The sequence below is a fragment of the Neopelma chrysocephalum genome, unplaced genomic scaffold (genome assembly GCF_003984885.1).
Source record: "Neopelma chrysocephalum unplaced genomic scaffold, ASM398488v2 Primary Assembly neopelma1_209, whole genome shotgun sequence".
NCBI classification, from domain to species: Eukaryota; Metazoa; Chordata; class Aves; order Passeriformes; family Pipridae; genus Neopelma; species Neopelma chrysocephalum.
In genome coordinates, this window is record NW_020897871.1 from 104,857 (window position 1) to 118,143 (window position 13,287).

At 43.6% G+C, this 13,287-nt stretch overlaps 1 protein-coding gene across 1 annotated transcript in view; it reads left to right on the forward strand.

Annotated features, from left to right (window-relative positions):
* Window positions 1-13,287, forward strand: part of NUP210 (nucleoporin 210) — a 54,432-nt gene that overhangs the window by 21,893 nt on the left and 19,252 nt on the right. Inside the window, exons 14-23 of the mRNA XM_027703115.1 lie at window positions 734-879; window positions 2,370-2,591; window positions 3,834-4,007; window positions 5,739-5,931; window positions 6,171-6,277; window positions 8,547-8,651; window positions 8,786-8,887; window positions 11,514-11,642; window positions 12,311-12,438; window positions 12,983-13,118. Coding sequence (XP_027558916.1) covers window positions 734-879; window positions 2,370-2,591; window positions 3,834-4,007; window positions 5,739-5,931; window positions 6,171-6,277; window positions 8,547-8,651; window positions 8,786-8,887; window positions 11,514-11,642; window positions 12,311-12,438; window positions 12,983-13,118 — 1,442 coding nt within the window. The remainder of the gene's footprint in view (window positions 1-733; window positions 880-2,369; window positions 2,592-3,833; window positions 4,008-5,738; window positions 5,932-6,170; window positions 6,278-8,546; window positions 8,652-8,785; window positions 8,888-11,513; window positions 11,643-12,310; window positions 12,439-12,982; window positions 13,119-13,287) is intronic.

Consider the following 13,287-nt stretch of genomic DNA (forward strand, 5'->3'; position numbering starts at 1 on the left):
GTCCTCTAAGTAAGTGAAGAGATTCCATGAGAATACCTTCCCTTGAGCTGGAAAGCTTGGCTAAGCAGGATGACCTTTTGTGCTTAATTGCAAGCCACTTTCATCTTATTACAGCAAGATGAAAATATTCAGTAAGAGAGAGGTTATTTTAGTTTGTACCAGAGTAAAGACTTATGTCCTGACCAGGCCAGTGTGAAACTAAAGATGTTTGAAAGATGCTTTGGTATGTGAAAGACAGTAGGGATTGTTTTTACCCATTTGGTTGGAGAACACATCTCTACTTACTTCTGGTGGAACTGCTTTTGTTGAGAAAAATCATCAGAGAACCATCAGTTGTAGACTCAGGGAATGGTTTGGGTTGGAAGGGAAATTGAAACCCATCCAGTGCCACCCCCTGCCATGGGCAGGGACACCTTCCACCAGCCCAGGTTGCTCCAAGCCCCGTCCAACCTGGCCTTGGACACTTCCAGGGATCCAGGGGCAACCCCAGCTTCTCTGAGCAACCTGTGCCAGGGCCTCCCCACCCTCACAGCCATGAATTTCTTATTAATGTCTAGTGCAACCCTGCTTTCTGTCACTTTGAAGCCATTCCCCCTTGTCCTGTCACTCCAGACCCTTGTAAAAACTCCAGCTCTCTTGTAGGCTCCCTTCAAAAAGCCACATTGAACTTGATTAATATACCTGGGCATTGCTCTCTAAACATGTTTTTATATATTTTTAATCTATCTGACAGGAAGACTTAAGCCAGCTGCTGATTTTTGCAGTGGAGTCAGGGTGAGAGCTGAAGCTCAGGGATACACAACCCTGGTGGTGAGCTACTCCCACGGGCACGTCCACCTCAGCGCCAGCATCGCCATCGCCGCCTTCCTGCCCCTGAGGGTGAGTCTGCAGGCACTGCTCCTGGAGCATCGCCTCAAATCCTTTAAATGACAAAGAGCAAGTTGATATTATGTAATAAATATGTTCAAAAAAGGAGGTGGGTGGTTTTATATTTCACTGTTGGCCAGGAGCAGTAGATGGAAATACAAGACAGGAGGCTTATGGTACCTCATCTTCAGAGACCAGCACTGACTCTGCAGAGCTGAAGTCTAATGCATTTGGCCAGAGCTTTTTTCCCCCAAATCTGGAAAAAATGTTAGTGCAAATGATAGAAATTTGTGACTATAATGATGATTTTACTATAATTATGATTTACTGTAATTATGATTTTACGGTTTAAATATGCTTTTCTGTCAAATATCTTCAAATAATGATGCTTAGCTATTTTTAAGATGCTGAGATGTCCTAAGGAGAGTATGTACACTTTCTGTTCTGTTGTTGGCAGCAGTGAGAGAAAAGCATAGTCCCTCCAATTAGGAATTTTTCATGTCTGTGGTATCATTCACATTTATTAGCAAAGCCCCTTGAGGTGTTATAAAGCTGCTTTTCATGTATAAAGTGAAATGATGCTGGGGTACCTGACAGAGCCAGGTCATGGTAACAAGCGGGGTGGATTAAGTGCATTTTTTTAAAAAATAAGCTGTGCTCAGATGTCTCAGTGAAGAACTTCTCTTTCTTTGAAGTGTAGAACAGTGATTTCCACATTATTTTCCCTCCTTTCTGTAGAATGAAATATTTATGATGCCTAGAAAGGGAAGGCAGCATTTTTCTGTCAGACATCTATTAATAAATAAATTACAGCATTAAAAAGTGGGAGAAAGATAAATAGTCCAAGGGCAGGCAGACACTTGAGACTAAATCTCATCGGTTTCTAATGGGATTTTAACTTAATATTACAAATACAACCAGGGAGTAAATGGGAGGAAAGAGAAACATTTATGCCAACCCTCACCTTCTCTCTCTTCCTTTCAAAATGCACCTATGGAAAGAACTGAATTTTGTTAGCTGCTCCTCCTTACTAAACACCAAAGTAATACGATGTTGTGGAACACAAACTATAAATGGTTTATGTGTATTAAATGTCAGGTTAATTGCTGTGATGATGAACAGCACAGGCTGCCCCACAGGAATACACATAAGAGCAGAATTTGTAAGAGAGGTTTGAAGTAAAACTTGTGTAGGAGAATAATTACATACACAGAGCTGTGCTGGAGAGAGCACTTTCAAGAGAAAGTACAATTTGACGTTATTTCATTCATTTAAAGTACTGTCTATTTAAAAGTGTAGCAGAATACTCTCTGTGCTCAGAAAAGCATGTTAAGGGTCTTCTGCTGTAATTTTTCATGAAGGAGATGTGATCAGAATGCAGATAAAACTTTCCTTTGGATCTGTGTGTTCCATTGATTATAATCCAACCAGACAGAATTCCTGTAGGTGATGGTAATTATTTTGGTGCAGCTGTGTTATTAATTTGTCATTATTCATTACAGGCTGTGGATCCACCGTCTGTGGCTTTAGTGACTTTGGGTTCCTCCAAAGACATGTTGTTTGAAGGAGGACCTAGACCATGGGTCCAAGAACCTTCCAAGTTCTTCAGGAACATCACTGCTGAGGATGCACAAAGCGTTGTCCTGTCTTTACTTGGCCCTTCTACTTCTCATAACCACAACCAGCACTGGGTTAGAGTGTCGTGCAACAGCCTGGGAGAGCAGGTAGGTGCCAGAAGGTGTTTATGGTGCGCTCCATCAAACACTGAGCTCAGGCAGCTGAGAACAGGCTCCAGGCAGATTGATGGTACCATATACCTGTTATATAGGAGGTTGTTTTTATAATAAGCCAGTAAAGAACTTGGATAAGTATATTGTTTATGCATTGTGATGCCGGTGCAGGTTTTAGAGTGAGCATTTCCCAGCATTATGTTATAAAGTGGTTTATGGTGGGTTTATTGCAGTATAAACTCAAGTCATGGAAACCTTATGTTGTGGGATGCACTAAACATCCTGATCAGTGCAGCTTCAGCTTGCATAAGCAGGATCAGAGCAGAAGGTTACTGCAGCAAGCTGCCTCTTCTGTCTGACCTGCTCCTCTTAACCACATTACCTTCCAGGGTAATTCTGTTTATTCTAACAAATGACAGCCATAGGAATTTACTGCTCTGCTATTTGTGCAGCCTTTGTGAGCGTGGTCGTAGTCATTTCCCACCTGGTCTTGTTTTCTCCACCACGCAGAAGTGATTTATCCTGCTTTATTCATCTTCCCCAGTCTGTAAAGCATTTAGCTTTGATTTAATGTTTTCCTCCTGCAATTCTGCAAGGCCTAAGCATTTTGGTGGGGCTGCCAAATTCCACTGACTTCCTCAGTGAAACCTCTACAAAGCAGAGCATTTTCTGTGAGTGCAAATCCATAAAGAACAGCTCTTGTTGTTGATGTCTGGACTGTGTGTGCATTGGCTGACTGGCCACAGATTACACCTGCATGGTCTGCACCCCTGCATCAGTGGATGAGGGAACCAGGGCTGCCTCAGGCTGTTGGGATACCCTTCTCTGGCTTTAGAGCCACTTTGTTTTGCTGGAGGCTAAAAAAGGAATGTAAAATAAAAGGCAAGATGTTTTTAAACACAGTGACTATAAATATTGTCTTTCGGCTGTTCTGTTCTCACTCTGCAAGAACAACACCTGCTGTTTCCTTTTTTAAGTTACAAGAGATTTGTTGTGAATTAAGTTTGATAGTAATGAACAGGAATACCTAGGAAAAGTTCCCAGGAATAGTACTTTGATAGTGGTATAGAACTGTGCTTGAAATATGCACCTCCTTTTACATCTTCCTGTGTCTTAATGATGCTGTAAATCCCCAAGAATCGTATTTTTGCTTGTTCATTCTCACATCAGAGTGTAACTGAGGCCTGTGGAAATAGAACATGCCTGAGCTCTCTTTCCTCATTTGCCTGTTTGCAGGTTATTGCCCTAACAGTTGGGAACAGCCCCACAGTGACCAACCCCTTCCCCGTGGTGGAAGCTGCTGTGGTGAAGTTCATCTGTGCTGTCCCTTCCCGGCTGACCCTGATCCCTGTTTATGGCAGTCCCCAGCTCGACCTCTCCTGCCCTTTGCTGCAGCAAAACAAGCAAGTGGTGAGAGAAGGGAAGTGTTCCTAGAACAGGAAGATCAGTGGTGGGACCTCCACATGTGAAGTAAAGCAGCTGACCTGCTCCAGGAGGGGCAGTGCTGGTGTCCCTCTCTGCTCCTGCAGTGGCAGAGGTGTGGGCAGCAGGGCCAGGGAGGGGATTCTGCCCCTCTGTTCTGCCCTGTGAGACCCACCTGGAGCTCTCTGTGCAGCTCTGGGGCTCCCAACACAGCACAGATGTGGAGCTGCTGGAGCAGGTCCAGAGGAGGCCACGGGGATGCTCCCAGGGCTGGAGTCCCTCTGCTCTGGAGCCAGGCTGGGAGAGCTGGGGGGGTTCACCTGGACAAGAGAAGGCTCCTGGAAGACCCGAGAGCCCCTTCCAGGGCCTAAAGGTGCCTCCAGAAGAGCTGGAGAGGGACTTGGGACAAGGGATGGAGGGACAGGACACAGGGAATGGCTTCCCACTGCCAGAGGGCAGGGAGAGATGGGATAATGGGGAGAAATTCTTCCCTGTGGGGGTGGGGAGGCCCTGGCACAGGTTGCCCAGAGGAGCTGTGGCTGTTCCAGTCCAGGTTGGATGGCACTTGGAGCAACCTGGGCTAGTGGAGGTGTCCCTGCCCGTGGCAGGGGGTGGGACTGGATGGGCTTTTAATTCCCTTCCCACCCAGATCATTCTTTGATTCTGTGATTCTGCAGTGATCATTCAAACAGGTTCATAAAGGGACCTACCAGAAAATAGGAATATACCTCAAAGCATTTGGATTGTGGCTTCTCACCCAAGTGTCACAGTGAGGAAGCCATTCTGACTTGTGAGATAAAATTAGTTTTTATTTTAAAAAGGAGGGGGGAAAATATTTCCAGGAGCTCTTTCTGAGGAAAGTACTTGCTCTCTGTACCACTTCATTGTAATCTAACTGTTCCACTGAGCATGTACAGACATATTTTACCATCTGTGTGTGTGTCTTACCAGCAAAGGCACAAACTTTGCTGATGTGAAGATCTCTATGGAAGCACATACAGTGACATCAGAGGTGTCCAGCTTTGCACCCCTGAGTCACAGTAAATGGACAACATATATGTGTAGAGCATCACACTTGAAGAACTTTGCTATTTTATTTTTATTCCGTATTCTCTCTCCTGAGGAGGGTTGTCACGTGTTGGCTGCTCAGTAAACAGTGTTTTGTCATGTTAATATTCCCAGGCAAATATAAAATCACCCTCCTTTCCTAAAACTGCAGTGCCTGTTTAGTTGATGAATCATTTTAAGTAGCTCCTGTGTAATAACAAGGTGAGAAGTTTTTTGTGTATTATTAGTCACTTCAGAGCTCACCTGCCTTTCTGGCTCCATCGCGTGTCAGTTCAGCCTCCTTTGGCACACTGCTCTTGTAATGCAGTTCACAGCACCAGACTGGAGCTTCTCACCAACTGCACTGTTCTTCATTATTTGTTTGAGTTCTAAACGATGTAGTTGAGCTGTAGTTCCACTTTGTTGTTGTTGGTTTGGTTTTTTGTTTGTTTGTTTTAAGGTAATTCACTGGCTGAAAAAAAACTCCATCCTTCAAAAAAACCAAACCCTTGCAGTTGAAGTACAGCTTAATGATTTGCATTGATGGCTCATTTTAATGAACATGTCTCATGTAATGAGTGTTACAGTAAATCTCATGGAACTCAGCATATGTTTTAATGATTAAGAAATCCTCTTGTGTCTGTTCAGTTCCACATATTCCTTCTTTTTCAGGTTCCTGTCTCAAATTATCGCAATCCAGTCCTGGATTTGGCTGCCTATGACCAGCAAGGCAGTAAATTTGATAACTTCAGCTCTCTTAATGTTGTCTGGGAGTCAACAAAAACAGCCTTTGCTCATGTTGAGCCTGATATGCCAATGGAGCTGATTCTGAAGGAGGATGGGAGTGGTCAGAAGAAAATGCACGGTATGAGTTGGTTTAGATGAGCATTCATTGTTTGAAGAAGATCAGGATTAAATCTGTTTGGTAATAACTGAGCTTAATTAAAGAAATTACTGTAATCTGCAGTTATATTTCATCTTATCAACATACAGTTTTAGTGTGTGCTGAGGGGGGGGGGCAGAAAAAAGAATCACACTTCTTGTCTGTTGAGAACGGTACTAGAAGAGCTAAGCAGTGTATTTTTCACCTCTGTTGGATTGTAGGCTTGCAAACTGTTGTAGTTCACCGTGAGTTTGGGACAGCTGCCATCTCTGCAACTGCCACTGGGTACCAGCAATCCCACCTCAAGGCAGCCAGAGTGAAAACACAGGTAACAGAACTCTGGGGTTTGGTGCCATTTTCCTGTGATTAGTGCCCAGTGGTCCTGAGGTTTCCTTGTTTCCTTGGTGCACAGCAAGGTACAAAGAAAGCAGCTCCATGGCTGGTCCTGGAGACAGGGTCATACAGCTGCTTTTATTCTTGTTCCTGGCTTTTTCTGCCTTCCTCTGCACTGGGTGCTGCTTTCCATAGCAAATACATCCAAGTCCTTGGGAGTTTTTGAACCATCTGGGCAAAGGGATTACAAAGAAGTGTTTCAGTTGGTTTTGTTTCTCGTCAGGTTTTTTTAATGAATTGGTGAATCTCTGCTGCTTGTCCTTCACTAAAGCAACCATGTGCTTCGTGCAGCTGTCACTGGGGAAAGCAAATGGATTATTGCCACTGCAGAGCTGGGTGGGAAAGTTCTGCATGAGCAAAGCCAAAGCTGACTGATTCCTCATGTGGACCATATGTTAGTCTGGGCTCTGACTAATGCTCTTTTTTTGTTTCCTGAGAGACTTCTCCTTTGTACAGTGCCAGCCATAAGCCCAGGCTCTCATTTTACAAGTCATTAGCCACTCTCTGAAATACTTTAGTTTGAACATACTGAGCATAGGGGAGAAAAATGGCAAAAGGTAGTGATGATGAACAAAGGGCAGGTGTAAACAGATGGCAATTTTCTGTTTATGTCACTTTTTCAAACTAAATGCCAAGACAGGTTTCAGCCTGTGGAATAACCTGATGTGCCCAGTAACTGACTTCACATACCCTGCTTCCTAAACTGAATTTCTGTTTAATTTTGTTAAGCAAGATTTAAGTGGGTTTTGATGATATGCAGTTCTGAATCAGATACCTTGAGAACAGAGTTGAGGCAAAGAATAAAATATGGAGATAGAGGTTACAGTATTTGACTCAAAGCAGGTACCAGATGGGCACTAGTAATGTGAAATATCCCGTGGGCCAGATTCCTGGCAGTGTGGCCCAGGTTTGGCATCTGGATGGTAAATTCTTTGGGAGGAGATCTGTTTTACCACGTAGTTCTTGACTTTTCAGTGAGGTTTCCAGTCTGCTTCTCTTGGGAAGTGTGGTGTCAGTGCATTTCCCCCAAAGAATTTGGCTACAACTTGATCAGAATCACGACATTGGAAGACACAGTTATTTTGCCACCAAAGATGTTTGAGATACTTGGTTCTGGTTCCTTTTTTTTTGCTCTTAAAAATCTGAGTTGTAGTATGGACTCTTTGAGTTCTGCAATCATTTTGTAACTCGCTGTATCCTGCTTTATTAGCCTAATATTCAATATTCTATCTTACTTTTGGGGATCATTAGAAAAGTGAATGCTCTAAACTTTGCCTTGAATTCAGAGAAGTTTGTTGTATTTCAGAGTGGGAAATGGCACTGGAGTTCTCTTAAGTTCTGGTCTCTGTGTTAAGGTTTGGGAGGAACCTTTTCCATAGTTGAAGAGTAGTTGTAGATACCAGTTCTGCCATACTTTGTAGGCTCCTGTGTTGTTTCTTTAAATGAGGTAACTTGGCTGCTTTTTTAGGTGCATTGGCAATGGGCTGCTCTGTTCTGCTTTCAAACCTGCCCATACTTACACTTCTTTCATGCAGCCAAAACCAAAGATCTGGTAGAGGTGGCGTGTTAAAGATGTCTTGATTGCTGTTCCATGTTTGAGTGGAATGCCCTATTATCTCATTAGGGAAAGATGACATCCTTTCTACATCAAGGAAATAATTCTACTAATGAGGTGAAATGGGTACAGAACAGTAACTTCCTCTAAAAACCATTTTCCTTTTCTAAGCTAATGTTGTTACGAGTGAGAGATGAAACATGCATCTGGTCCAGTGTTTGTGTAGTTACATTTAAGGAAGAATTTCTTTTGGTGGCCTGCTAAGAAGAATCTCAAAAAGATGAGTTAGAAGTAGAAAACTTTCTGTATTAACTTTTATCATTCTGAATAAACTTAGGGCATGTCCCCAAGGTAATACCCTGTCTGTACATGTCAGACTGAATTCACTGACCCTGCTGCACCTTCAGGGTGGGGACCTCTGTCCTCTGTCTTGCCAGGGCTGCAGAACAGGAGGCCATGCCCTGTGTGTGACCTCACCTGCAGAGGGGGGGTGGCAGCTGAGCCAGTCACTAGATCCTGGGGCATTCTCATAACCTGAACCTCTCCAGCTCTGGCTCTTTGTTCACCTGCTTTAACCATCCTCCCTGCATTAACAAGGGACTTGCACTGTTTTCTGCCGCTTTGCTGTAACACTAATTGTTTGTTCCAGTATGAAGCTCTGCTCCCAGTGTCTGCCACCCTTGAGCTGATCCTTGTGGAGGATGTCAGAGTGAGCCCTACTGATGTCTCCATTTACAGCCACCCTGACATGCAGGTGAGGAGTTACCTGCTGCTTTCTAACTGCGGGGGGGGAAACTTCTCCAATTACATAATATGTGTAAGGAAGCCAGTTTTAGCAGTGGACTAGAAAGATACAGTCTAATTTTGGATGCTTTTCTGGTTTTGCAGGCAGAACTTTTCATCAGAGGAGGTTCTGGATATTTTTTCATTAACACCAGTGTGCCTTACATTGTGAGAGTGACCCATGAGGAGACTCGAGGTGTTGCTTTGGTGAGTGCAGTATTTTGTGATTTGATGCCTTTTTGGTGACCTGGTTGTTGTCCTGCACCTTCTTCACTGTTGGGCATTCCCCAGTCCATGTGGATGGAGAGGCAGCAGCTGATTTTGGATGGTTTTGGCTGTCACAGTCAGGTTCAGGCAGGGGGTCTTTGCACAGGCAGTGTCAGGGATAGGAATTTGTTCCATTGCAGTTGTGGTGCACATGTGTTTTCTCTATAAGATGAAAGCCAGTACCAAGTTCTTCACCCACTCCAGTTTTACAGTAAAATGTTCCTGATTTCACAAACACACAATGAAAAATAATGTGACAGAATTATTTGGAAGTCTTACACAAAAGATCACTTGGTTTCCAGCACAATATTGGAGCATTTGCTGTAGGCCAATACTTCTGAAACCTTCAAATTCTTCTATCCTGTAGTGCTATTTCAGGGTATTTTTTATCCCTGTCTTTCATCCTGACTGTGTGAATAAGTATCTATTAAAGAGTTTATTTCTGGTCTCCCGATTAGGTTTGAAATGCACTTTTCCACTGGAAGATCCAACTAAACTGCAGTTACTCTTGACTTCATCCAGGCCCAGGATATAAAATGCTTTCTGTCATGAACAACAATAGAAGGATATGTCTGCCTTGCTTTCATTAGACAAGGATTGGAAATGACACAAGTTGCTTTAAAGAGTAACCTTTACAAATTTATAATTTGTCCTGTAAGAAATAATGTTGATGAAGTTGTGAAATAATGATAATTAAGGTGGAAATTAGAAATTTGTGAAACATTCTGATTGTCTCTAACTGTTGCAAGTGTGAAGGCACAACTCAGCAAGGCACAGAGGTGGGGGAAAAGTAGAAGAGATGAGCTTCTTTTTGTACATAGTGCACTGCTTAAACTCTTAATAGTTTAACCCTCATGGGTTTAGCAGTGCTTTAGCTGATGTACACTAGATAAGTTCACTGCTCTCGTCTGAAATTAAGGAGTGGAGCAGTGACAGCAAGATGGGCTTTGTGAAGTATAAAAAGAGATTTTATCTACCCCTCAGATTAAAGAAGACTCCACTTTTTAACACATTTTAAAAAAATACCATCCCCCAACATTTTACAAATTTATTAATCCTGTGTGCTGTGTTTGAGTTAAATCCCATGGATTTTTCCATGGAGGGCAAGAGAATGGTGTGTCTGGGAAATCACCAGGCTCCAGGCTGGTGTGTCAGGCTGTGCCAGGCAGGTGCCAGAGCAGCCAAGCTGGCAGAGGATGGTTTGGCAGTAAGCTGTGCTGGGAAACTCAAGTTATCTGGAGCAGCGATTCCCAGGCTTTGCAGGGCTGCCAGGGATCAGTTGTGTCTGTCTCCCTCTGTGTTTGGCACGGAGTTCTCTGGGCCTGGGTGGCAGCAGGAGGAACAGTGTTACCAGTGCAATACCCCTGTGTGCTGGGGAGCCAGTGGGCACCACTGGGAGGGGAGAACAGAAGGGGGAGCTGGGACAGGAACAGTTTTTAAAAGTTGCCTGTCTGGCCCTCAGCTGGTCTCCTTCTCTGCTCTCCCAGCCCAGCTGAGCTCCATTCCATCTCCCTCCCCGTGGCCTCCTCCCTGCTCTGCTTCCCAGGGCTCTGTGTTCCAGCCCAGCACTCAGGGAGCTGCTGCTGTTCTGCAGGCTGACCTTTAGTAAAACCTCACATCCCGTTCTGTTGTGAGGCAAAAGCGAGAGTGGTGCCCTCAGAGAGCACAGTGTCAGCTCTGCCACCGCTCTGGCTGCAGCTCCTGCAGGTGCTGCTGGGACTTGTGTGCAACTCCTCTGAACTGGGGCCTGGCTGCTCCCCAGCCCTTGGACAGAGTTCAGAGCAGGACACCCAAGGCCTGTGCCATCCCTGCCCAAAGGGAAGGTGCCTCTGGAGGTGAAGAGAACACCCTGAGGGGCTGGGAAGGTCAGGCAGCTGCAGAACTGCAGAGGTGCTGAGTGAGGGAGCGTGGCCTTGGGAAAGCTGTGGAGGTGCCTTTGGGATGAGTGCCCAGTTCTGAGGGCTGGAGTTTGGGAGCACAGGTCTCTTCACTGTTTATTCTTGTTAGTGTAAAGTGTACATTCCTTGTCTTAAAAACCAATGAAATAATAGTTGTATTAAAGATATACCTGATTTGTCAATCATCCTCTTCCTTGGGAGGATCTACCACCAGATTTTGGCTGCTCATTGGCATGAAGAGCATTGGGTAGAGTAGGAATCCTGCAGGAGGCAATTCCGGTGCTTTATAGGCATAATCTTCATCCTTGGTTATTTTTTTCCTTATCATTTTGGTTTTCATTTCACTAGAAAAGTTTCATTTCTGTAAATGATTAGTTGCGGGTTTTTTCCCCTTCTGATGGCAGAAGAGTAACAGGATGCCAGAATGTTCTGGATGAAGATCCATTAATTCACTTGCTGCCCTGGGCTGTTTGCACTGGCTCAGTAGCATAATACTTTTTTAATACATTTTACAGCTTTACTTTTAGTTTGGTTGAAGAATTCCTTGTCTAAGGCTTGGAAATTTCTGCATCCAACTGCTTCTGCCTGGAAAGGGATACAAATTTTATCCTATGAGGAACAAACAATGAAAGTAAGTGCTGTAATGCAGTTTTCTTTTGGCATTGCAGGTGCAGCCTCTGCTTCCAGGATCTGTGACTGTGATGATTCATGACTTGTGCCTGGCTTTCCCTGCCCCAGCTAAAGCTGAAATCCATGTGTCTGATATCCAAGAGCTGTATGTCCGAGTTGTTGACAAGGTTGGTGGCTTAGAACCAGCTTCAGTGGCTGATCCAGCCTGCTCTGATCCCGAGTGCTGCTCATGGACAGAGTCGTGAGCCAGGGACAAGATGCTACGACCCAGAAACACCAGGATCTCCCTTCTCTGTCTGTCTCTCCCTCCCAGATTTATCCCTTTAGGTTATAAGTGTCTCAGAGTATCAGGTGTCTCTTACTCGTGTTCTGTGTGGCAGCAATCTCAACTTTTGGATTTACACAGTATGTTAATCCATAATTTATATGCACACGCTCATTTACATTTCCTCGTATTTAAAGTGCATGTGAGCAATTCTTTTAGGAGTAGGTTTTGCCCCAAGGTCATTTTCCATATGTCAGGTTTTAAAAATGAACAAAAAGAAAAGTCCCAACTCATTTCTCTTGCCAGGTTGGGTGTGCCTTAAACAAAATAAGTGTTGATATTTCTGGATGTTTTAATTATGCCCTTGCCAGCTGAAAGACCTGAATTCATTTATTTCATTTGACACTAACTGTACTTGTCAAGGATTAGTCTTTAAAATCAGTCCTAATCTAACCTTGGGGCTCTATCTCTCCTCCCCTACTACAAGTGTAATACAAAATCAAATGAAAACGTTTATGTTATTAAATAAGGACAGTTTAAATGAAAAATGACTGGATGCCTGTGTTTCAGGTGGAGATTGGAAAGACAGTGAAGGCTTATGTCAGAGTTCTGGATGGCTCTAAGAAACCTTTTCTAGCAAAATACTTCACTGTCATGGACCTCAGTCTAAGAGCAGCATCTCAGATTGTCTCACTTGTGTAAGTTAATGGATTTTTTTATTAATCTGTGAATAAGAATAAGCAAAAAATGAGTAAAGGTATTGACTTGGAGGCATGATGGCATACAGTGGCTGAGGTTTTATTTATTTTATTTTTGTGAAGTCTTAATTACCTGTTAAATGGTAAAAATGGTTATTTGTCAGGAAAATTGTCTAAACTAACAGTCTGAATTTTGTTGACTGCTGAATGAGACTGAATTCGTAGAGTGTAATATCTGATGGAGCTTTGTGCATCTTGGAAGCAGGGACTTGGCAAATCATGTCAGGTGAAGACACATCTGATGATACCAAACTCATTCTGTCTGTTACTTGTTTCATTTTCATTTCAGGCATTTAGTGTTAAGGTAAAACACAGGCTGCAAAGAGCCATTCTCTGTAGAAAGGTGATGGTTACCTTAATTTTGCTTAAGCCATGGTCACTTAGCCTTGTGATAAAACTGCTGTGTACTAAGTGAGTCCTTTGCATTTGTTCTTAAGTGATTTCCTCCCTGATTTTCTCTGTTCCATGTGTTTCCTTGCTGCAGCCCCCTCAAGGAAGCTCTGGATGACCACACTGCTGCTTTCCTCGTGCATGGCATGGCCATTGGGCAGACGAGTCTTATGGCAACTGTGGCTGACAAAAAAGGACAAAGAATCAACTCTGCTCCACAGCAGATAGAAGTAAATAATTTCAGATAGATTTTATTATGGTGGAATAGGAATATATAAATTGTAGTTACAGTACAGTAATTAATTTGCCAGAAACAAGATCATTCTGTCCAGAAGTTGCCCAAATGCCAGTCTGTTTAGGATTCCAGTGGCTTTTAACTGCAAGTGATGAGTTAAGTTT